General features: G+C 43.8%; 2 protein-coding genes across 5 annotated transcripts; one reads left to right on the top strand and one right to left on the bottom strand.

The window, feature by feature from the left end:
- Positions 1-375: 375 nt before the first annotated feature.
- SEC22C (SEC22 homolog C, vesicle trafficking protein) lies at positions 376-17,257 on the bottom strand. Of its 4 annotated transcripts, none has more exons than XM_061196560.1 (7): positions 17,137-17,257; positions 10,661-10,869; positions 8,670-8,833; positions 6,562-6,741; positions 4,250-4,368; positions 2,961-3,026; positions 376-1,102 (listed from the first exon to the last, which is right to left on the bottom strand). In XM_061196560.1, exons 2-7 carry the CDS (start codon positions 10,840-10,842, stop codon positions 902-904), a joined length of 912 nt encoding a protein of 303 aa, XP_061052543.1. In that variant the 5' UTR covers positions 10,843-10,869; positions 17,137-17,257; the 3' UTR covers positions 376-901. The 4 variants fall into 4 exon arrangements, with proteins under 4 accessions (XP_061052543.1, XP_061052544.1, XP_061052545.1 ...); XM_061196561.1 differs by lacking the exon at positions 17,137-17,257 and adding an exon at positions 16,875-16,916; XM_061196562.1 differs by lacking the exon at positions 2,961-3,026.
- On the top strand, positions 16,927-24,407 carry SS18L2 (SS18 like 2). The gene is made up of 5 exons (XM_061196564.1): positions 16,927-18,156; positions 21,114-21,193; positions 21,452-21,671; positions 21,908-21,984; positions 23,879-24,407. Exons 3-5 carry the CDS (start codon positions 21,603-21,605, stop codon positions 23,964-23,966), a joined length of 234 nt encoding a protein of 77 aa, XP_061052547.1. The 5' UTR covers positions 16,927-18,156; positions 21,114-21,193; positions 21,452-21,602; the 3' UTR covers positions 23,967-24,407.
- The last annotated feature ends 394 nt before the right edge of the window (positions 24,408-24,801 follow it).

The raw sequence follows: 24,801 nt of genomic DNA, 5'->3' as shown, positions 1-24,801 counted from the left end.
ATGACAGCAGCCTCTCCCACCTGTGACTGTAAAGTGCCACCGTATGAATATGTGTGACTTGCCTACTCTAGTTTGTGGCCAACTGCAAGGAATCCTGATATTCTCATTTCTGCTCATGCTTATAAGTTAATGATCCGGTAGCGCTGGTTACTCAATTTTAAAAATATTCAGATATACCCTGCAAATAAATACAAAACATTTCTATATCCCTACAATCCCACTACCATAAAAGGTTATATATAAATTTAATAAATTCAGCTTTCTTAACCATTTTCTCAGCTTAAGTTTGTCCTTACCCTAAGTGAAGACATGTTCAACTTATATCTAAAATATATTTAAATATTCTAAAGGTATCATATCAGACCTAAGTTATCAAAAAATGTAAACAAAATTTATCCATCTTAGAGTTATAAACCACTTTTTAAAGTTTTTAGTTCACCCTCTTCTGGCCCTCAAAAAAAAAAACTAACCAAGTCACATTTAGACTGAAAAGCTGATACAGATTTTTAAGTGGTTTCTCAGAGACAACTGCCAATTACTTTAAACTACTGTTATTGAATCTAGTGGTTTATTGCATCACTCAGTTCAAAAGACCAAAATAAGTCCATTTTGGTCTTCCAATAATGCTCTTTCTGAATAAGCCCCCCGATTCTGCTGTCCGAGGTAAACGTGCTGAACTGGAGATTCTGCAGTAACGCTCAGCACAGAACTCGGACTGGATGTCAAGCAATCTCATGCTTTCAACTGCACCTATGAAAAATCTCAGCTCTCGGGGTCAATCCGCTTTGGCTGAAAGGAACTTCAAGGATGGAAACTTAAGGTGAAGTCGAGAAGCAAAACGGGGAACACCAATGACCCTCATAAGAAAATCAAAGGATCCGTTCAGCCCATGACGTCATCCTCACACTCCACAGTCAGACTGCTTCTCCTGAGGCTGCCTCGTCAGGATCTGATAGGAAGACAGGAAAGCCACTCCTATGTGGAAGAGGATTTGCCAGAGGTTCCTCAGCCCATGCAGGTACATGTTGCCCAGGCAAATAAAAAGCAGCATCAGCACCACCTTCATCGTCCTGGCTGGACTGTAGAACAGGTACAAATAACACTGAAATGACACCAGAAGAGGAAGTCCCATCAGAGATAACGAAATGGCCAAGGTCAGACGCAGGATTCACTTATCGTACCTGCCACGCAGTGTCACTTCATACACATTAGCTTATTAAACTGAATTCGTTACAGTGGAGCTTGGACTCCCTGGATCAGCTGCTGTTAATCACTGGATGAAAGTGGGGATTTGGAAGAGATAAGAAAAGTGAAAAAGACATCACAGGAGGAACTAGAACACAGCACTCTTGAAAGAATTCAAGAAAGACAGACAGAAATGCCCAGGCTGTGCTGTAGAGAAAGAAGAGATGCAGGTCAGGGGTAGACAGCCAGGCCAGAATACCCTAACAAGGTCGACAGGCCTCCAAATGAATTTTCCTTCGGGGGGGGTCATAACAGGTGAGAAAGCTGCTGAGAGAAGCCATGCTTTTACTATTTTAGCTCTTCCTGAGTTACAACTGCATAGGGGACCACTGTTCCCTAGACAGCCTCCTTGTTATGTCTTCAAAAGCATCTCTGAGGACTTCCCTGGCGGTCCAGTGGTTAAGACTCCATGCTTCCACTGCAGGGTGCACAGGTTTGATCCCTGGTCGGGGAACTAAGATCCCACATGCCGAGTGGCACAGACTAAAAAAAAAAAAAGAAAGAAAGAAAAAAAAAGAGCATCTCAGGGAAAGGTCTTATAGCAGGGAGAGTGACTGATATTTCTTGTAGGGCTATCACACAGAAAGAGGCCATTCTTGTTCTGCAAAAGGTGGAAATAGTTTTTTGGTTCAATGTTGGGTTTTTTTTGTTTTTTTCAAAAAAGACACATTCTCAAAACACAGAACTATCTGACAAAAGCTCAGGGGGGGAGGGAGAGAATTCCCCATCGAAAGAGCTATCCAAGTAAGACTGCAGTTGAGGGGATGAAGGTGGAACTGTAAGATACCTGCAGCCCTGAAATGCAGGCTCCAGGAAACTTCTCCTGGCAACACCCAAGGTCTTAGAGACTTGTTTTCTAAAAAAAATGAGTGCATTTTCAATCGTGGGATGAAAATTTCTTTTTGCACAATCAGGTAATTCTTAAAAACAGGCCATCTAGGATGTATGCAGGAGAGAGAGGAAGTGCCGTCAGAACAGAACTTTTAATTTTTAAAAAAAAAAGAAGCAGCAGCAGCTTAAACATGCAGAAAAGGTACTAAACTCCTAGTCCATGTGGAGGATGAGGAAAGAGAGTCAGGTTTTTACTAGAATTAACTCTGCCTATAGGGGTTCAAAAGCTCCTTTTTACCCCACTCCTTAAGTATACAGCTTATTTGAAAATAACTAATAATCAAAGGGCTCTAGTTAGTGTTATAATTTTTGTTTCGTTTCCTAAGGACAGATTTGACTCAGACGGTATTACTATTAAAAACAACAAATTTTTTAACCTAGTCCTGTGTTTGAAAAGAAACACATAGACATAGGTGTCACTTCTGCAGAAGGACATTTCCGTACTTGGACGCCCCGACAATAAGCACGAGGCAGGACCCTGCCTCATACTGGTCAGGCCCAACCCAACCCCCACTGCAGTCTCATCCCTTGCTTCTTGGGAGCCCAGTTCAAATTCCTGGCTTCTGTCCTGCACTGTCAAAGGCCCTGAGGCCTAGGGCAAGTGGCTTTCCCTTTCTGAGCCCAAACGTCTTTTCTCTGTAAAATGAGAGGATTGGGCAGGATGGGTGGAGGGTCCTTCCACTAGGGGCTGGTACTATATCCATGATTCGAACCAAGGCCTTGGTGGAACAAAAGCAGGATCTAGAAACCTGTTGATGGCTCCAACAGAACAAAATAAGGCCACAGGTTTAACCCACTCACTAAAACATCAACGTTTCACCCACCTGGAAAATGCAGGCTACAAAAGGAATAAGAAAAGCCAGAATACTTCCAATTTCTTCTTGTGCAACCTAAGACAAATATGAGGAACACAAGGAAAGGAATATTTAGAGGACACAAAACACTACGACGTGAAGCGCTTTACTCCGCGTTGGGTCTGGTATGGTTGACGGTACAAAATCCCTGGCTGGGTGAGAAATAAGCCCCCGTTCACGCATCGCACCGGGGGTGACATGAAATCCTTCTGAGTGGCCTGGACACACCAAGCGCCCTCCAGTCCCCAGGCATGTGTGCTGAGCCCTCAACCTGGAATGCCCCCACCCCCAGCCCTGCCACCTCTCAGAATCCAACTCATCTGTAAGTGCTAAGCTTTCCCCAACTCCTCCCACCCCCCGGGACTGCCACCTCCTTAGTGATGTTGCCGCACTCTGCTATGTGCCCCAACTCAGGGACTATGTCTTGACCAACGAACGCCTGTTCTAGTGCATACAGACACCCGGCAAGCATCTGCTTATGAGTCGTCGTAAACAATAAGAGTGGGAACCACACCACACATTGGCCAGAGACAGGGTGTGGAAATAGCCAGCCACCACTCATGGCCCAGGCCTGCTGCTGTTCCCCAAACACTTCGGTCCCCATAAGCCACCTGAGATTCAGTCTAAGCTGCGCTTCAGACTTTAGCCACCACGTGCCTCGGTGTGAGCGTTAAGGCTCTGTTTTTAAAAGTAACATCTGTTCATAGTGGTTCCACACTTTTTTTAAAAGTGTTGGAAATACTTCAAAATTTAAAAATAATATTTAAAAAGCACTGAAGTGGAAACGTGCTTTGAGATGAGCAGGCTGGCGAAGCAACTTCGCAGTGATACAGTTCTTTTGACAAAGACACCAGGAAGCTGGTATCTGAATGTTATAAATCAGACTATGAGGCCGCTCTCCCCAGGGGAAAAAAGGGCCTGAACGTTAAAGTCTGAGCATCAAACTTTTTCCCTGGATGAACAATCCAGCCCCCGCAGTGACTCCTGGAGTCCCCGGGTCCATGGGGAGGCCTGATGTCCTTGAAGCAAGTTTTCCATTTCTCACCAATATCCCAGCAGGGCCCTTGGGCGTCTTAGGAAAACAGATACAAAAGAACAAGTTTCATATTTGCTCAACTTACGACAAAGAATAAAACGAGAAGTGAAAATTTTACTTCAATTTTTAAAATGTAGTACGTAATAACCCTATAAATAATATGTATCCCCATCCGTTTCTTCCATCATGTGTCTTTTGATTTAAAAGGTATAGAAAAGGTTACCTGTAAAGAATGTTCTGCGAGGTGAATTCCACGAATGAGGTTCAGGGCAGCGCACATGATGTTGAGAATAAGAGAGAGGATGCCCAGGGCTGTCACAGGTTCCATTCGGAAATTCGGAGCTTCACAATGAAAAACGAGAAGTGTCTAGTGAAAACAATTTCCATATGAAGGAAAAATACAGACATTCACTAGACCTCTGCTAATGAAAAGGTTTATTATGTTAAACACACAACTGCAAACATATTAATTTAAAAAGCAGCTGTAGTTAGAGGGGGAAAAGGCAAGAAATGAAGGACAGAATGGATCTGGGAATCCAAGGTGAATTTCTTCCAGAAAGAGGCCCCTTCTCTGAGCAAGCACAGATTTTTCAAGTGCTTCATTTCCTTTCTATTTAAAACAGTGGTTCTCAACCAGAGACGATATGGGCCCTCAATCAATGTCTAGAGACATTTTGGGTTGTCCCCACTGGGGACAGGTTGCTACTGGCACCTACAGTGGGTGGAGGCCATGAATGCTTCTAGACATCCTACAATGCACAAGACAGCCCTCACAACAAAGAATTTCCAGTACAAAATGTCAATAGGGCTAAGGTTGAGAAATCCTGATTTAAAGCAGTTTATGGCTTTAGCTGTAAATTGGTTGTCAAATCCTGAAGCATTTCTATTACACAGCTCAACCCTCAGCTTGTAAAATGTTCCATTCTTTTTCTGACAAGGACAACATTCAGTGTCATGTGTGCTTCTGGAGCAATTCACAGCAAATGCAATTTTTTAAATTCTAAAATTATTGGGAAGAGGAGGGAAAACATTGATTATTTCAGCCACAAGCTGTTTCTGGAACTCTAATTAGGACAAATGATCATTCTCTCTTTAAAGGTAACTGCTGAAACGGATTCTGGTTCACACAATTAAATAGTGTCCCACCCATTCTCTTGCTATGCTCCTTTTAAATCATCCTTTCTTGTCCTTACATTTCCCACATACGCATACGCACACACAAATATCTAGCCACAACCTAACTGATGCCTATTGTTAGTGTGTTAGAGTTTCCACTGAGCAATTCAAAGTTTCTGTTAGAACAGAGCATGCTACCTGTAAAGGTTCTAGCCTTGGAACAATAGGGGGAGTCAAACCACAGTAAAGCATCCTAGAAAGATAGGCAAGTTGACACTTTCTGGATTTTCTCCTCTTGTCTAAGTGTTTATAAAACAAAACATACATCACAAAGTTACCCTGTCTACAGATATGGCAAAGGAGAAGCTTGGGGTCTGATTACCCAGTCTTCCTTCCACAAAAGTTAAGTTCAATCCCAATATAAATTACAACAACTTACTGAATGGCATAAGAGCCAATCCAGGAATTTACTGGTTGAAACAGATCAAATCGAAACACAAAGTTAAGCCAAAAATGTGAACATTTTTAATACACCACTTTCAAAATTCAAGCAATGAGTTTAGTATAAAACTGTTAAAACAAAGTAATTAGACTGTTATAATGTAGATGGTTCTGTCTTCCAGGGAAGGATTCAGCTTTTACACCATTACAGAATTCTTAGAATGTAAATATCCACTTTAATTAAAGATTAGTTTAATTGTGTGTAACTGTAAACAAGGAATGCAAAAAAGCATGCTTTGCTATGTGCTAGGCATTGAGTGGCTACTGGTGTTAATGCCAGACTAAGTCACGGACGGACGCCAGGGCACTGTGAGTGTCCATTAACACCTCATTCCTCAGATAAGGACTTGGGAATCCAAAGGGATAGAGCGATGTTCCCGGGTCCCACAGAGAAGCAGAGAGTGAGAGGTCTAGAAGCCCTGGCTCTGGCCCCTGCCCACTCTCACCCCCATAGCCCTCCACTCCCTCCATCAAGGAGCGGGGGCTTCTCAGTGGAGATTCCCAATGTTTCACTAAATGATGAGATAGGGACTCACTGTCAAAGGAAAAAAGGAGAGAGAGAGAGAGAATGTACAAATCTGTACAGTTCAATAAGTGACTTCCAGCAAAAGAGAGTGAAAATCTCCTTTACACCATTTAAATGTGCGGATTTCACCCTGGTTAAGAAAACAACCTGCCAAGTCACTCTCCTCCTGAATTTCGTCAGAAGAGTTGCCTCTCTTCAGATCGACTCACTGGTCACAACAGTTGAGTTTTTTATAACAGCCACCTGGAACAAGATCAGCCCATGTTTTTCCCCAGGTATTTTATACACTGCCCCCCCACCCAAACACCTTCCTACTAAAACTGTCACTGTGCATTTGAAATACACAATCTCACCTCATCTTTATCAACGTCAGAGAGCAGCAGGCCACTTACCAGGCTCCAAGTGCATCTGTGGGTGACCGTTCATCACCCCGTTAGCCACATCTGCGTCCTCCAGAGTGAGAACCACTGGAGGGTGGAACTTGAGTTCCTCCTGAATTTTTTCTAAGCTGCTCTCCATCTGGGTGGAACTTACATAGTTAAAATGCCACTTCACTTTCTGAATGACGCTGTCTGCGAAAAGAGAGCAACCCAAGCTGAGTGTCTTCATTACAAGGGATGTTATAAGACAATACGTACACAATGAAGTTTATGTTTCTAAGCAAGCTAATAAGTCAGCCAGACTCTGAAGAGTGTCAACTACACATGAAGGTCAAATGATTAGTACATATCAGGACTGGTCTCATCAATCTCTTCAAAGCAGAATAATTAAAACGTGACAGTCTGTCCATCAGAACCTCAGTGGCAAGGGAGTCAGGGGACAGAGGCTTGAGTCTTAGCTCAGCCACGACTCATAGTACAATCCTGGGCCATTCACAGAATATTTCTAAGATAGAAAAATGGGGACAGTCATTTTTGACCTGATTATCCCAAGAAAAGGCGTGTGAAAAAAAATTACAGATCATTGTGAGTTATGTTGTGCAAACTAGGATTATATATCTGAAAGGTACTGGTTTCAATTCTTTTATTTACATTAGTATTAACCATTACCAAGTTTTAGTAAGTATTTGAAATGAAGTTTCATACATATCGGCAAAGCAAAATCATGTATAATTCTAATATCCACATACTTTTACTTATATTCTACTCACACTCAATAATGAATAAACGTGATGCTGGGAAGGGTCTCCTGTGAGACCAAGCCCACCGCTTTGGAAGGAAGGCTCATGCAGAGATGAGGGGAGAGAAGAACACAGGTCTACCAGCTGCCAACCAAATAACAGCCAAGGGATGCTGCAGCTGTGGTCCGACTGGGGACAGCATGCCCTTCAGAAGAAGTGGGGCTGAGAGCGGCAGTTGGACCAATCCTCACAGGGAGACTCAGGCAGAACTCACGGTCTATGTCACAGGGCTACCAGGCTGGGGCCCGAGTATCAGGGAGCTCCCCAGCACCTTTGGGTGACACCAAAAGTGGGTGCTGGCCCCATCACTGATGGGCCAGCCAGAGACCACATGAGGGGATGTGAGCAGTAGCTGCCAGAAGCATAAGTGGCAACACTTCGAGGTGCCAGCCCTGCACCTGACCCTGAGTACCAAATGCTGCCAGCACCTCGTTCAAGAGCATCACAGGGACCATGGCGATTTACATCGAGACCAGAGAATGTCCCCCAACTCCCACCTCTACTCCTCCTCTCCAGGAGCTCAAAATGACTTGAATCACAGCTGACAGATACTGATAGCATACGCTATAATTACCCTGCTGTGTTCCAAAGCCCTGAGCCTCCACACGGCCTCTCTGGCAGGGCCTAGAAAAGGAGTATCCTCTGGCAGAGCTGTGCTCCTCAAACCTCTGCATGAAGGACCAGTTTTTTCTTATTTCCAAATGGTTGCAGACAGATACTTTGATAAAATACAACTGAAAATATCGCAGGAGTGCCAAATTACTGCAAGAATTTCTAAACTCTTGTTCTCACTCTCTATACATCCCTCATGCTGGAAGAACGGGTCCACGTACCACCCTTGAGCAGCGCTGCTCTAGAGCAGGGGTTGGCAGTGTTCTCAGAGTGCCAGAGAGTCAATGTTTTAGGCTTATGGGTCCCAGATGGTCCGTCACAACAGCCCACCTCTGCCAGGGAAGGGCAAAAGCAGCCACAGACAACCCGTTAGTAATAGAATAAGCAGGGCTATGTTCCACTTTATTTACAAAAAACAGACCCTTGGCCCACAGTTTGCTGACGTCTGCTCCAGAATAAGATACAGGTTTCGCCATTCTTCCACCCTGCCCCAGGCTCTGGAGAGATGAAAAGCCAGAGTGTTGAACCTCCAAGCTTGCAGGCCCCTTCCACTGCTGTGAAATCTCATGGTACAAGGCTGTTCTCCAGTGACACGTTACAGCACCTCCAGTGGTTTTCCCTGACGGTCAAAGCCAAATCCAAACTGGAAATCCTACACATACAGTGCCGCAAGAGAGAACAATATCAATACGAACGAGGGTTACGAACCAAATTCGAGGAAGGCGTATGGCCTGGAGGCTAGGCCAATGCAGGTGGTGTCATAGGAAGCTGTGAATTCCCACCACAGGGTCTCCAGGAAGCAGAAGGCCATGGCTGCTGGACACTGGCAGGAGCAGATAGCCATGCAGGCCACATCCCTCGAAGAAGAGAAACTGGAACAAAAGAGTGTCATCTGCGTTACCGGGGAACAGACCCATGTATTCGCATCCTGCACCCAGACGCCACGTTGCCTCAACTCTGGATCTGCTGGGCCTTGAATAGTCCTGGAGCTGCTTGTTGCATCTCTTCAGCTAGACCTGCTGGGGACTGTGCCTTTCTTACACTTCCTTTAAAATGTATAGTGGCATTTGCCACTGACAATGTGTGATCACTCTAACTTATTTATTATTAACTAAGCTATGGGACCGCTCACCTGTAAGGAACAAAAGCCTTAGTTTCCTCTGTGAAAATAATGGTGACTATTTAAGTCAAAATACAAATGAGTAGAACATTTTACATTCTACTTTTCAAAAAATGACTGAAGTACCCAGAACTTCATTTGAAGTGATAGGTTTTTTTGTTTGTTTGAACAGAGAAAAGTTTTCCTATTTGAGGTACAGCACAAAGGTCGCATAGACTGTTAGATAATCACAGCATAATGAGGAAGGGACCACCGAGGAAGGTGGCTTCAGGCACCCAGAGAAAGGAGCTGCAGATGTGGGCAGATGCAGCTCAGTTTTTGCTCCTGAGCACCCAGAGCGCATACCACAGGGTGACAGCTTCATACGCCTACCATCTGGATCCCTCTTCAGGCCACGACCCTTCTCGCCTGACAATACCACCAAGCCTGGAATTAGGCCTGGACTTTTCCTTTTGTTTTCCTAATTCTGAGACTGAATTCCCCTGAAAGGATGCCACCTTATCAGGTCAATCAAAAATTTACTATTCAAGGGGAACAAAAAGAACTTGGTAAGTGAAGGCCTAAATTCTGGAAAACAATGATGTAAAATCTATAACAAGCCATTTTGAGATTTCAAAACCTGCCTTGCGCCATCCCTCCATAGAACGGCTTTTTACTCTAACCCCTAGAATAAGAAATGACATAACACATGAGGAGCAGACCTTGGTGCCTGGTTGCCTCCATTCCAATCCTGGCTCTACCATTTACTACCAGTCTAACCTTAGGTAAGCTGCTTAACCTTAGTTTCCTCCTCTGTAAAACAGGTATAATACCATTATCTACCTCATAAGCCCATACAGCACTTAGAATAGTGCCTGGCCCATGGAAAACAATCATATTAGCTCTTATTACCATGATTACTGTAACCACTTGATTCCTACTTCCACTGGAGCATTTGCCCCACTGTGTTATATTCAGTTATATATTTCTCTTGTCCCCTCATTAGACCTGGAGTTCCTTGAGGAAGAGGGACCTACTTATGCTCATTTTTACTCCCCTGCTCCTGTCATGTAAACATTTTTTACTTTAAAATTTGTTTAAAAAGTGAAAAAATTAAAAAAGCAAAAACTGAAGGCAAGAACTCTAAGTCTTTTTTCTTATTTTCTTGACTTCCTCACTCTCGTCCTTTTCCTTTCCTGACCTTTTAATCTAGTATCTCCTTTTGACTCACTTTTTTTCCACCCCTGCACCTAATGCAGAAAAAACTACCAAACTAAAGGCATGAAGACTGGGTGACCAGGGCCTGCCGATGTTCAGGGCCGCTCTGCCAGCTGATTCACTTTGCCGTACGGTAGAAACTAACAGAACATTGTAAAGCAACTATACTCCAATAAAAACTAATTACAAAAAAAAAAAATAGAAAGAAAGAAAGGTGGGAGTTGGAGCAACAGTGCTTGAGTCCCTTTGTTTCTATTGTAAAGACACACAACCTTGGACTGCTGTCTGATGTGAGACCTGCTTTTAACACACAGTGTGATCAGCATAATGTCACCTCTGCACGCGGTTAAGATGTTCTTGAACAGTGAACATGCTCGCTTACTGGATACTGAAGTCAAGTCCTTCTGCAGAACCTCGACCTGGATACTGGGCCAGTCGCAAGGCTAAAGTCTTGAGCCGTCTCCTGCATTCCAGAAAATCTTGGGTGTGGTAAAAGTCAGTGGAGGCCGAGAGGGGCAGTCCATCCCTCACCCTAACCACACAGGCAAAAAGGATCATGGACATGGTCCACAAGAGGAGTCATGAGGACACCTGAGGAAGGAAGGTCACCTTGTTACTGAGGGCCGGGTGATGAGCCAGGGACACCACCGCCCTTGAAATGTTCACTCCGGGTTGTTTCACCCTCACCCCCACCACAAGTGCAAATGTGGCTTTTATTTTTATTTCCCTGCCCTCTACTGCTATGTCACTCCCAACTGTCCTCCCTCCATTAGCCTCCCTGTCTCTTCTTCACTTGTAATCCTCCTTTTCCTTCTCTCTAATAAATCTCTCCATTTGCAGAATTAAACCAACTGGGATGGGGGAACAGAGACCAGAAGGGCTCAGGAGCAACAGCAGTGACAGCGGGGAGCAGGACAAAGGTAGCAAGATGGTCCCAAAGGGCCAGGAAGAGCCTGACACTGATGCAGCAGGGTTGGGGTCCAGGGACCTGTGCATTTCAGGTCATCCAGCGAGGTAGGTGCTGAGCAGTTTACTTGCCATATCCTCACCTGAAGTGGAGGGCTTCTGAGCATTTAACCTAAAGCTGGCAGCAAGGAAAGCAGAAGGCAAAAATAAAACAGAGAGGATAGTATGTCCTCCTGAATTTCTGCACATTTGACACAGAGCCAGTCTTCAAAATGATGAGAGTTCCTACAGATGGCTAAAGGAAGTCACTTAGCAAATAAGATACTAAATTTTTAGCCATGATATGTGACCACCATTAAGCAACAAAAGGAGACAGATTCTGAGGCCTCATGGCACCTGTGGCAAATTAGAACAAGGTGCTTCTCGGGGTAGAAACAGCCCTGGACCAGTTCTGCTGGCAGAGCCTAGTTGGGTGTCAGCCCCCATCTATTAGCTCTGCAGGTGCTCGTACAGGGCATAAACTGCACCTCTGCATGTGGCAGCCCTGCAACCAGGGATTAGTGATGAGGTTATTACAGCTTTGATGCATCTTTCTATGGATCTACACATCCTGTTTCACAGATCCTGTTGTCAGATCCTCTACCTGGATAGGATATTAACAGGTATGGGCACTGGTGAACTTTTCTCCCAAAGAACACTAGGGATGTAATTTGGCATCTCAATTACCACGAGCTGTAGGAAACAGGAGCCCCAGGATGTACACTACTCTCTTCACCTTTGTGCCTCTGCACATTCTTTGCCTATATCTACACTCCTCTGATCTCTCCACATTCAAATCCACACCAAGGACTGTCTCCAGTACAAAATTAAAAATAAAATACCATTTAAAATCCAAACAATGATCTCAGTAAAGCTATACTTTATAGCTTTTCCATCTGTAATGGATGAATGGATAATTATTCCCATTTTATACGTGAAGAAACTGCAGTGGTATAAAAATAAGAGACGGCAAAAAGAAAAATTAGTCTACCAGGCAACAGACCATACTCAGCCCATTTGTCCCATCTCCCCACACTTTCCATTGAAGGGTAAAAATGTGAAAAGTCTCAGGAGATAGAAAAGGAAGAAATAAAACTACTCCTATCTGCAGATGGCATAACTGTCTACATGGAAAATGCCAAAGAGCCTACTAAAAAAGAACTGCTAAAATGAATGAGTTCAACAAGGTTGCAGAATATAAGACCGATATACAAAATCAATTCTTTTTCTACGTACCAGCAATAAACACATAGAAACCAAAATTAAAAATAAAATACCACTGACAATCATCCAAAAAAATGATCTCAATAAAGCTATACTTTTTTAATGCAATACTTAGGTGTTAATCTAACAAAACATGTATAGGACTTGTATGCTGAAAGCTATAAAACACTGCTGAAAGAAATCAAAAAGTCCTAAATAAATAAGGAAATATATCATGTTATTAATTGGAAGACTCAACATAGTAAAGATATCAATTCTCCCCCAAAGTGATATACAGGTTCAATATAATTCCTGTAAAAATATCAGCAAGATAGCTTGTAGATATAGATAAGATTATTCTAAAATTTATATGGAAGGGCAAACAAGCTAAAATAGCTAAAACAATTCTGAAAAAGAATAAAGTGGATTGTACCTCACTATCCTATTTCACGATTTACTGTATAGCTACAGTAATCAAGATTGTGTGGTACTGGCAGGGGGACAGACACACAGATCAATGAAACAGAATACAGAACCCAGAAACAGACCTACACAAGAACAGCCAAATGATTTTTGACAATGGTGCAAAAGCAATTAAATGGAGGAAGGATAGTCTTTTCAACAAATGGTGCTGGAGCAATGAATATCTATAGGAAGGAAGGGAGGGAGGGAGGGAGGAAGGAATGAAAGAAAAAAAGAGAATCTTGACCTAATCTCACACCTCTCATTATTTTGATGATAATCAAAATATATCATAAATTTAAATGTAAAAAGTAAAACTATAAAAGCGGAAGAAAACACAGGAGAAAATCTTCAGGACTTAGGGGAAGAGTTCTTATGTATGACACCAAAAGCATAATCCATAAAAGAAAAACAGTAAATTGGATTTAATCAAAATTAAAAACTTTTGCACTGCAAAAGTCCATGTGAAGAGGATGAAAAGAAAAGCTAGAGACTGGGAAAAAAATATTTTTAAACCACATACCTAATAAAGGACTCTAGATATCTAGAATTTTTAAAGAACTCTCAAAACTCAACAGTTGGGCTTCCCTGGTGGCGCAGTGGTTAAGAGTCCTCCTGCCAATGCAGGGGACACGGGTTCGAGCCCTGGTCTGGGAAGATCTCACAGGCCGCTGAGCAACTAAGCCCGTGCGCCACAACTACTGAGCCTGCGCTCTAGAGCCCGCGAGCCACAACTACTGAAGCCCGTGTGCCACAACTACTGAAGCCCGCGCGCCTAAAGCCCGTGCTCCGCAACAAGAGAAGCCACCACAATGAGAAGCCTGCGCACCACAACAAAGAGTAGACCCCGCTCTCAGCAACTAGAGGAAAACCCGCGTGCAGCAGCGAAGACCCAACACAGCCAAAAATTAAATAAATGGATAAAATAAAATAAATTACAAAAAAAACTCAACAGTTATAAAACAAATAATTCAGTTAGAAAATGGACAAAGTACATGAACAGACATTTCACCAGAGGATATAGAAATGGCAAATAAGAACATGAAAAGATGTTTAGCATCACTAGCTATTAAGGGAAATGCAACTTAAGATCACAATGAGATAATACTACATACTTATTGGCACAGGTAAAAATTTTTAAAGTGACAATATCAAATGCTGGCAAGCATGCACAGCATTTGATGTGCATAATATGTGAGAACTGGATTTCTCACACATTACTGGTAGGACTGTAAAATAGTACAGTCACTCTGGAAAATAGTTTATTTTAAAACTAAGCTTGCAATTATCATACAGTCTATCAATCATACTCTGTACTATCTCTGCAATTTCCTGTCAGTATAATTACTTTAAAGTAAAAACAGAAAAAAAAGTATTACCTTAAGGTTTTTATATCACTTAAAGTATGCTCATACTTGCTTTTTACATTTAAATGTCATTTAAAAATATCTCTACTAGTAGAACAATAATCTTTTATGCTAATTAACTGTAATTCTGATGATTTATGCATGAATGTTGAAGGGCATGTTTTATAGGGAGCAGCTCCATTCCTACATGACATTTCTAAACTGGTAGGTACTATAATCTCTGAATTCATTAAAATAAAAGCCACTTGCAGATAACCAGTACTCAGTTTAAAACAGGAAAGCAGTGGCATGAATCTGTAAAATCATGTCACAGTTACAGAAAAAATATTATCAATTACACAAGGACAAAGGCAGCCTAAGAGTGCTCACCCCGACATACAAATCTGTCTTACTAGCTCCTTCTACAGGCCAGCAGACCCTGTAACCTGGCACTACGTCTGGCACATATTAGGAAGCCCTCAATAAAAACTTTTAAACTAATAAAACTTGTAAAAAAAAAAATTAGGTTTTAAAAGTAATAAAAATTTTTCCACGATAAATCTCTACTTGGAGAGGAAAAAAGAGGTTTACATAAATGAAATTTTTTCAAATAGAAACTGAAATAGTAATCAAATATAGCACTCTAGTTACTATTAGGTTTTATCAAAATTATATTTTAATCTGCCTCTGCCATTTCCTAAATCCTTTTCTCAGCATCTATTTATAAACTGCTCATGTCAGAGATTACCCATATTCTACCGGCAAAAGACTGTGCTTAGCTGGAGGGCACCCTTGTTCCAACTGGTTTCTTTTCATCCCTGTATCCTTAACCCTCTCTCAAACCCCTGCCACATACACTTCTCCTCCCTCCAAAAGAGAGACAGAAAGAAAGGGGGAGAGACAAACAGCATTAAATGACCAGGCCTTGCAAAATAGTAATTTAAACAAGCAAAACTAGTTTCACTTGGCACACAAATATTCAAACACAAGCGTTCACCATAAGGCATTACCCACTCCTCAAATCCAAAATACAGAAGACAGGGGCTTCCCTAGTGGTGCAGTAGTTAAGAATCCGCCTGCCAATGCAGGGGACACGGGTTCGAGCCCTGGTCCGGGAAGATCCCACATGTCGCGGAGCAACTAAGCCCGTGCGCCACAACTACTGAGCCTGCTCTCTAGAGCCCGTGAGCCACAACTACCGAGCCCGTGATCTACAACTACCGAGCCTGTGTGCCTAGAGCCCGTGCTCCGCAACAAGAGAAGCCAACGCAATGACAAGCTCGCACAACGCAACGAAGAGTACCCCCCGCTCGCCGCAACTAGCGAAAGGCCGCGCGCGTGGCAATGAAAACCCAACGCAGCCAAAAATAAAATAAATTTAAAATAAAATTTAAAAAATACAGAAGACAAAATAGAGTTATATCACTCTTACTGAATTCACCTTCAGCCACAGGACTTGAGAACTGGTTACCTCATTTGTAGTTCAAGAAAGTGCCTTGGTTCCGCATTGCTTGGGGATGGGGTGGGGAGAGGGTAGGGGTCAAGTCTGTCACTTGTTAGGAGCTAAGGAGAGTAGGGGGCTGAATTTGATAGCAACTAATATTATATGTCAGGCACTGTGCTAGGAACTTTTACACTGATAATGTTATTTAATGCTCATAACCATCTATGGGGTAGGCATAATCTACACTGTACAGAAAGGAAACTGTAGCTCCAAGGCTCAAGTGGTAGAGCCAGTATTCCATCCAAAACTTCCTTACTCAAAATACTGGAAAGCCTATGATCTTTCCACTACACTCTGCTTCTCTAAATCCAATCTTTGGGATTACAGCTACTCTATTTCCCGAAAACAATTCCTTCCCCTGAAGCATTAATACTTAGAACTAATCAAAGACCTGTTACTAAAAGCAGCCAAGGCCTAGGATTACACTAGTTACAACTGCTCCTTACTCATTGTATTACTTTGGATAAGTTGGTTTTCCTCTCTGATCATCGGTCATCTTTGGATGCGGTGGATCTCTGAGGCTCCTTCTAAGAATAAAAAGCTTTGGGACCCCAAGATGTCCTCTGTGTTGTAAACACAAACTCCTGGAGCTATAACAACATTGTCTAAAATGTATTTTCCAGAGCAAACTGTTATGTCAATTTAATTCTGTTTAGCAATACTAAAGCACTTTCAATTATTTACATTTTTATTTTACTAAAATTATCTCTATCAGAATTAATTCCCTTCTTTGTAAAATTTAATGAAGATTTACCCTATCCACAGTCTGAGCTTTATTACTTTTCTGATCGTGTCACAAATTTCACCAGTTACTTTTAACCACTGGGAATATTCTTTTGTGGCTTTGATGTCTACAAACCTAATTAAGCACCGGGGTGCTTAATCCTTCTGGCTCTGAAAGTCTAGATGTAATCCTGTAATGGACACAAATATACAGTACCTCTGAACATCTGATATTCAGAAAAGCTGGTCTAGTGCACCCAGTATCTGGTAAACCAAGTCTTATAATATTGGCACGCGAAGGGAAGTTTGCTATTAAAACACTCTACCTGAGTTTCGTGGATAATTAAGGAAACAATCATCCCCTCTATCATCTGGACACACCCCGTCTCCTCCCACTGGGGGCAGCGCTCTACCCGCGTCGGCCGCTGAGGGTTCCTGGCAGGCGCGCACCTCGGATCGTCCTGGAGTCAGGACAGCAGCCGGCGGCAGAAAAGGGTGGGCAGAAGACTTCGGGACGCCAGACGAAGCCCTGGACAGCTAGGCCGGGCCTGATGGCTGGGCGGGCCCGGGAGGGAGGGACGGCCCTCCACCTCCAGGCCCGCCCTGCGCCACACCCGACCCCGCCAGCTCTTGACTAACGGACCGCAGCGCCCGCCTCCGCCCGCCAGCCCTCACCTCGCCCCGACGGCGGCCTCCGGGAGTCGGCGCCCTCCCGCCGCGCCACCTTCCTCCTTCTCCGCAACCTTAGCCCACCCGGCGAACCTGGCCCGGGTCACCGGCGGCCCAGGCGCAGGTAGGCGGTGATGCGCATGCGCGAGTCTTGAAACACCACCCCACGCCCTCATTCGCTGCTGCTGAGCAACACCCAAACCCGAACCGACCAATCCTGGTGCGCCCACACTGCCTGGTCCCGGCGGAGTCTTGAATGAAGCGGTTCTTAAAGGACTGCGACCGAAATGTAGATGGGGCGTGGCTGGGGCGCGCCTCCCAACTTTCCTCACATCTCTCGGCTCTCATCCGCGTGGATTTGAGTTCCAAGCCTGTACTTCCCACGTCCGGAGGTGAGAGAAGTTTTGCAGTTTAAGCTCAGTTCCTGCCGGGGTAGCGAACGGACTGACGTGTGGAGGCGGGGAGGTTCCGCGTGACGCCGCGACACGCCCGGGGCGTGGGTTCAGTTGTCTGCTTGGCGGGAGGCCCGAGATAGGCAAACCAAAGAGCACAGCCACCTGCCAGCCTGGATGAGATGCCAAAGTCCGACCCCCAGGAACACACCCCAGTCTGGGGGCGGACGTACTCACAGACGGATGACCGGCTAAAGGGAGATTGGGAAGGAGTATGCATCCGTTTATTCATTCAACAATTTTTGAGCACCTATTGCGAACCAGACACTATGCCGGGCACTGTGGACACAGCGAGTAACTCCTGACAGTAAAAACTATGCTAGGAGAGCAGAGTGAGAGCACCCATCCCACAATACACAGCACATGTTTAAATACAAACCGAGCTATGTGCTCTTCCGAGAGGAGCACGGGTTTTGAAAGAATTTACCGGAGCTTCAGGTCTGGACTTGGGGGTTCAAGGAGGCTTCCCTGAGAACGGGAAGGGAAGAAGAGTGTTTCAGACAGAGAGATGTATAAAGAACTCTGTGCGGACTGCAGCAGGGCTCCTTGAAGGATGAAAACCAACACTGGATGGGTATGTGGGGAGGGCAGATGGATGGGGAGTTATTTAATAGGCACAGAATTTCAGTTGGGAAAGATGAAACAGTTCTGGAAATGGATGGTGGTGATGGTTGCACAACAATGTAATGTACTAAATGTCACAGAACTGTACATTTACAAATGGTTAAAATGGTAAGTTTTGTGTTATGTATATTTTCCCACCAAAAAAAAAAGGAAAGAGAGAAGAAACTCAGAGTTTATTTTTATTTTTTTATTTTTTATTTTTTATCATTTAAATTTTATTTTAGTTATATTTTTATACAGCAGGTTCTTATTAGTTATCAGTTTTATACATATTAGTGTATACATGTCAATCCCAATCTCCCAATTCATCGCACCACCCCACCCCCCCGCCACTTTCCCCCTTTGGTGTCCATACGTTTGTTCTCTACATGTGTCTCTATTTCTGCCCTGCAAACTGGTTCATCTGTACCATTTTTCTAGGTTCCACATATATGCGTTAATATACGATATTTGTTTTTCTCTTTCTGACTTACTTCACTCTGTATGACAGTCTCTAGATCCATCCACATCTCTACAAATGAGCCAGTTTCGTTCCTTTTTATGGCTGAGTAATATTCCATTGTATATATGTACCACATCTTCTTTATCCATTTGTCTGTCGATGGACATTTAGGTTGCTTCCGTTACCTGGCTATTGTAAATAGTGCTGCAATGAACATTGGGGTGCATGTGTCTTTTTGAATTGTGGTTTTCTCTGGGTATATGCCCAGTAGTGGGATTGCTGGGTCATATGGTAATTCTATTTTTAGTTTTTTAAGGAACCTCCATACTGTTCTCCACAGTGGCTGTATCAATTTACATTCCCACCAACAGTGCAAGAGGGTTCCCTTTTCTCCACACCCTCTCCAGCATTTGTTGTTTGTAGATTTTCTGATGATGCCCATTCTAACTGGTGTGAGGTGATACCTCTGTAGTTTTGATTTGCATTTCTCTAATAATTAGTGATGTTGAGCAGCTTTTCATGTGCTTCTTGCCCATCTGTATGTCTTCTTTGGAGAAATGTCTGTTTAGGTCTTCTGCCCATTTTTGGATTGGGTTGGGTTTTTTTTGTTTGTTTTTTGTTTTTTTTTAAGGGTTGTTTGTTTTTTTAATATTGAGCTGCATGAGCTGTTTATATATTTTGGAGATTAATCCTTTGTCCGTTGATTCATTTGCAAATATTTTCTCCCATTCTGAGGGTTGTCTTTTCGTTTTGTTTGTAGTTTCCTTTGCTTTGCAAAAGCTTTTAAGTTTCATTAGGTCCCATTTGTTTATTTTTGTTTTTATTTCCATTACTCTAGGAGGTGGATCAAAAAAGATCTTGCTGTGATTTATGTCAAAGAGTGTTCTTCCTATGTTTTCCTCTAAGAGTTTTATAGTGTCCGGTCTTACATTTAGGTCTCTAATACATTTTGAGTTTACTTTAGTGTATGGTGTCAGGGAGTGTTCTAATTTCATTCTTCTACATGTAGCTGTCCAGTTTTCCCAGCACCACTTATTGAAGAGACTGTCTTTTCTCCATTGTATATCCTTGCCTCCTTTGTCATAGATTAGTTGACCAGAGGTGTGTGGGTTTATCTCTGGGCTTTCTATCCTGTTCCATTGATCTATATTTCTGTTTTTGTGCCAGTACCATATTGTCTTGATTAGCTTTGTAATATAGTCTGAAGTCAGGGAGTCTGATTCCTCCAGCTCTGCTTTTTTCCTCAAGACTGCTTTGGCTGAAATTCAGAGTTTAAAGAGTAAAGGAGTAGAGTGAGAGCTACTAGAGAGAAAAGAAGAGGTAAGACCATATAGGCTCTTGGAGGCCATGGTAGAGTTTGGGACAGGGGAAAACAGATTGGATTTGCATTTTGTAAAATTCACTTTGGCTGCTGATGTTAAGATCAAAGTGGAGAAGGCTCATGGAAACTGTGGTAGGACCAGCTGGGATGCCAGTGCAGTTGACTGGGCAAGAGAGGATGAAGCTGGAGCTTAGGCAGGAATGGTGGTAAAGAGGAAAAGAACTGGGCAGGCTGCAGAGAAATATAGGAGCAAGATCAACAGGACTTGGTGATGAATTGGATGTGAAAGGGTGACAGAGTAGCTTCAAGGATGATGCCAGTTTCCACAAGTGATTCTTCTCAAAGTTTACATCACCAGCCCAGTCCTTGGCCCTGAGTTCCAGCCAAACAGCCAGCCACAAACTTCAACATCTCCATTAGACATCACCTCAAACTGTACACATCCATAGCTAATTTATCACTCACACTTAGCCCTCTGTTAAATGGGATGAAACCTCCTCCGAGGGATGAATAAGGGAATTGTGGAGGGAGAGCCCAGCAAAGCAGATGAGCCTTTGGATTCATTTCCCTGAGTGGTGGATCAGGGCCACCACTCAGGGAAATGAAGCTCTAGAAGGCAGAATTGCCCTGATACCCCCTTTGAGGAGTAAAGTCTTCCAAGATCTGCCTCCTAAATTAAGTGGCTGCTTCTCACTCTCTGCTACAGAGAAAACCAGCCTGCTCCCATGTTCACCATGGATGGACTAGACAAAAGAGAAGACAACCAATTCAGAGTTTTAGTGGTTGCCAGCAGTAACAGTGTGGCCCAAGAGGTTGGCCCAGCTTCCTCCCTTTATCTTGCAGCAAACCACCTCCGCAGTATGGTGCATAGGCTGTGCAGGGCAGTGGTTGAGATCAAAAATTTTAAAGCCAGACTGCTTCTGTTCAGATACTGACTTTGCCCTTAGTAGCTATGAGATCTTGGGCAAGTTACTTAACCTCTGTTTTCTCATCTGTAAATTGGGGAAAATAATAGTGCTTTTTAGGGTTGTAAATCTGATTTAAAAAAAAAAAAAGAAGGGCCCAAAGGAAAAAGAGGCCTATAGGCGAGTTTCTCCCTCAGCAAAGGGTAAAGCTGACACCGGTGTTTTCCTTGGCCCTGCAGGGTTTGGCTTGGCAGAAGGCAATGCCCAGGGTTCAGGCTCCAGACGCAGGCCTGGAGGCACCAGAGTGGTGTTGAAAGAGGTATGGATTTGGAGCCAGATATCCAGGTTCCAGCCTCGATTACTGTGTGACCCTGGGGAAGGTGCTGCCGCAAAGAGCTCCCAAAGCCTAAAAGGCGAGGAGCTGACGCCGGACCCCGCCCCTGAGGCTAGCTTGCGCAAACGCAAAAGAACCACAAACCAGCACCGAAGCCCCAGGGGCGGGGTCGGAGGAGGACGCTGAGAATCGCTCTTGCGCGCCCAATCACAAATGACGTTCCGCCTGTTCCCCGCCCCCTAGGTGGGAGGACCCAATCAACGTCGAGAGCGTAGGCCCACTTATCGTGGGTCTTTGCTGCAGCCGTAGGGCGTCTAGGGCTGCTGGTCAGCTCTGGTCTAGACGCGCGGGGGTCTGCAAGGCGTGAGGACGCCTTCCAACCTGGCTTCCCGGGATGTCGGTGGCCTTCGTGCCGGACTGGCTGAGAGGCAAGGCGGAAGTCAATCAGGAGACGATCCAGCGGGTGAGCTCTAATGCGGGCAGAGCGATCTTAGCAGAGATCCCGAAGTGCTATGGGTGCTGGAAGCTTCCTGGAGTGTGCAGCTGAGACGTGTGCGTAGGGTGACTTGCCGTCAGCTGGTAATGAAGTCAGCAGAGGCGCTGGGGCTGGAAATCCCGGCATTGGGGCGGGGGCGGGGGAAGGAGGCAGTTGTCCTCGCCGTCCTGATGTCTTGCTGCACTGACCCTTTGATCTTTCAGCTCCTGGAGGAGAATGATCAGTTGATCCGCTGTATTGTGGAATATCAGAACAAAGGCCGGGCGAATGAATGCGTCCAGTAAGTCCCCTCCCTATTCCCCTGACTAATGAGTTTGGCGGGGAAGCCAGTGTAGGAATACAGCAGCTGACCTGAACTAGGAGTCTTGAGTGATTGATCGCAGATGAGGCTCAGAGAGGTTACTTACCTGCCCAAGACCATACGGACGGTGCACTGTGAAGCTTGGAGTCAGACGTGGCTCCCTCTTCAAAACTTGAATTGTGCTCATTGCAAAGACTGCTTCACGTGAAGCCATGTCAGCCGATGACAGCAGGGATGGGGAGGAAAGCACTCGGAAAGCTAGTGTCAGGAGATGATGAGAGCAGTGGCTGCTTTCTGGTCGTGGAACCCTGGCTCATACTTCTCTTGTAACACATGCAAAGACCAATAAAAGATTTCCAGGTTAAGACAGAGGTAAATTTGGCACAGTAATTTAATGTGCTCTCTAGCCATATGCCAAAATGAGAGAAAACAGCCTCTTTTCTAAATGTCATTCCAGGAATTATGCCCCATTTATTACAGAAACAAAAAATTTTATTTCATTGTTACCGAAGCCATGCTTTTCCCACCCCCTAAAAAAGTAACCTGCAATCCCTCACTGAACAGCTCAGTGGAATAGTAGAGATATCCATCTTTGGGTAAGTCTTTACATTGGACACTGGCATTTGGTAATTTGCTTTTGTACAGTTTATAGTAAACACTCTCATTTTTCTATATGGAAAATAGTTGCAAAACACTCCATTTGGTGCAGTGATTCTCAAACTATGGGGCAAGAAAGTTATCAAAATCTCCTAATGGACCTTTTCACACTGCACAGTCCACGCTTCCTGTCCCCTAGCCTGATTTGTCTTCCTAGGTGGAGAGCTCTACCCCCTGATTGAGAATCGCTATTATAGTAAGTGTGCATTGATCATAGAAGTGTCTTGTCCCTTCTTTAAGATTGTTCAAGATTTTTTTTTGGGGGGGGGCACTGTGTGGCATGCGGGATCTCAGTTCCCCGACCAGGGATCAAAACCGTGCCCCCTGCATTGGAAGCATCAAGTCCTAACCACTGGACCGCCAGGGAGTTCCCTGTTCAAGATATTTTATAAGTAATACTGAGTACCAGGCACTGTTTCAGCCACTGGGGAATCAGTACCAAAACAGATACCAGCTCTGCTTTCATGGAACTTACCTTCTAGACTGTAGAATCATATAATTAGACACATACTAATAAGCACTTCGAATAAGAATAAAGCAGGGTAAGTGGGAGGAAGAGTGCTAGTTTATACCAGGTATCTTTGATGTGACATTTGAGTAGACGCCTTAGGTGGGGGAGCAGCTATGCAGACACGTGAATCAGAGAGAGTATCAGGTGGAAAAGCCCCCAGGCTAGAGCGTGCTGGATATCTTCAAGTCATAGCAAGGAGGCCAGTCTGGCCAGAACTCGGTGAGTAAAGGGAAAGTGGTAGGAGATGAGATCAGAGGGGGTAACTAGAGGCCCTGATCATGTAGGGCCTTATAGGCCATGAGGGCTTAGCTTTACCCATTATGAGATGGGAGCCTTTGGAGGGTTTTGAACAGAGGTATGACATGATCTTGACCTAAATTGTACAGTGATCACTCAGGCTGCTATGTGGATAATTAGAGTAGGGGTGCAAAGGTAGAGCAGGGAGACAGGTTAGGAGACTGCTCCAGTAGTCCAAGCAGGAAATGATAGTGGCTTGGCCTAGAGAGGTAGCTATGGAAGTGAGAAGTGAGAACAGGTAAGATTCTGGATATATTTTCCTTTAATATGTTAAATAAGAAGGTTGACAACACTGAGTGATCCAATCAGTGGATGAGCCATTCACTAGGGTGGATAAATTCTTTTCCAGTTTTTTGTTCATGTTCAGTAAAAGCAAACGTCTAATTTTTACCTGTTTTTTACCCATAGGTACCAGCATGTGTTACACAGAAATCTCATTTATTTGGCCACCATCGCAGACGCCAACCCAACCAGCGCTTCGAAAGCAATGGAATAATCTTCCAGTTGGCTGTTGTGAGGAGTAATCAAATGTAATCTATTTCCTAGGAAATGGAGGCAGGAGTCTTACCAACTCAACTGCTTAGAAGGTGAATGGAACCTCTGTGGCTCGAAAATGCAAAGAAAGCTACTAAATTAACCGTATTCTCAGAGAGAATAAATATTTATTTTAATAATTAAGCGGATTCGCTCAATTAAGTTGACTCCAGGTGTCCTCCTTCCTGAAATAAGTGTGTTTGGACATCAGGGGCATCTTCGAGTCTACCTTTTCAGTTTCAACCTGAAGAGGAAACTGAGCAGGTATTGGGCGAGACTCCCGACTGAGACCCTGCCAATGGACATGTAACTGTGTGCTCCCTCCTACCAGTTTGTGGTTGTGGACCCCCTGACTGCTCTTTTCAGGTTGCTTTGAAATAAAGCTTGCCTTTCCACAAAAGACTGATATTGAGGTATAGGAATTTTCATGTAATAAGTCTTCCATTTGGTTTTTGAGAAAAAGTGTAAAGACTTACAAATATATGTAACAACACCATTATCATTGCTAACACAATTAATAGTAATTCTTAATTATTATCTAACATTTACTAATAGAAGATGTGATAGGGGAGGAAGAGTATCTTTTTCTTTCTGTCATTTTAAGGTTCTTGGCTAGGCCTCTATAACAAAAGACAGATTAATAAAAGAAAAGCATACAAATTTATTTAATATAACTTTTATATGACATGGGAGCCTTCATAAGGAAATGAAGACCCAAAGAAGCAGTTAAACCTGAGCGTTTTTATAGTAAGTTTGATGAAAAGTAGAAAGTCATGGAAAAATGTGATAGGACATAA

This window comes from Eubalaena glacialis, chromosome 7 (assembly GCF_028564815.1).
Source record: "Eubalaena glacialis isolate mEubGla1 chromosome 7, mEubGla1.1.hap2.+ XY, whole genome shotgun sequence".
Lineage (NCBI taxonomy): Eukaryota > Metazoa > Chordata > Mammalia > Artiodactyla > Balaenidae > Eubalaena > Eubalaena glacialis.
Note: the sequence above shows the minus strand (reverse complement) of the source record. Positions and strands in the feature narration are given on the sequence as shown.

What these genes read in the sequence shown, in the direction of transcription:
- SEC22C (XM_061196560.1), bottom strand. Translation starts at nt 10,842, where the DNA reads ATGTCCATGATCCTTTTTGCCTGTGTGGTTAGGGTGAGGGATGGACTG. An exon ending in ATACGCCTTCCTCGAATTTG is followed by an intron (nt 6,742 to 8,669) that starts GTTCGTAACCCT and finishes CTCTTTTCGCAG; the next exon opens with ACAGCGTCATTCAGAAAGTG. An exon ending in TCGCAGAACATTCTTTACAG is followed by an intron (nt 3,027 to 4,249) that starts GTAACCTTTTCT and finishes TATTTGTCTTAG; the next exon opens with GTTGCACAAGAAGAAATTGG.
- SS18L2 (XM_061196564.1), top strand. Translation starts at nt 21,603, where the DNA reads ATGTCGGTGGCCTTCGTGCCGGACTGGCTGAGAGGCAAGGCGGAAGTC. An exon ending in ATCAGGAGACGATCCAGCGG is followed by an intron (nt 21,672 to 21,907) that starts GTGAGCTCTAAT and finishes TTGATCTTTCAG; the next exon opens with CTCCTGGAGGAGAATGATCA. An exon ending in CGGGCGAATGAATGCGTCCA is followed by an intron (nt 21,985 to 23,878) that starts GTAAGTCCCCTC and finishes TTTTACCCATAG; the next exon opens with GTACCAGCATGTGTTACACA.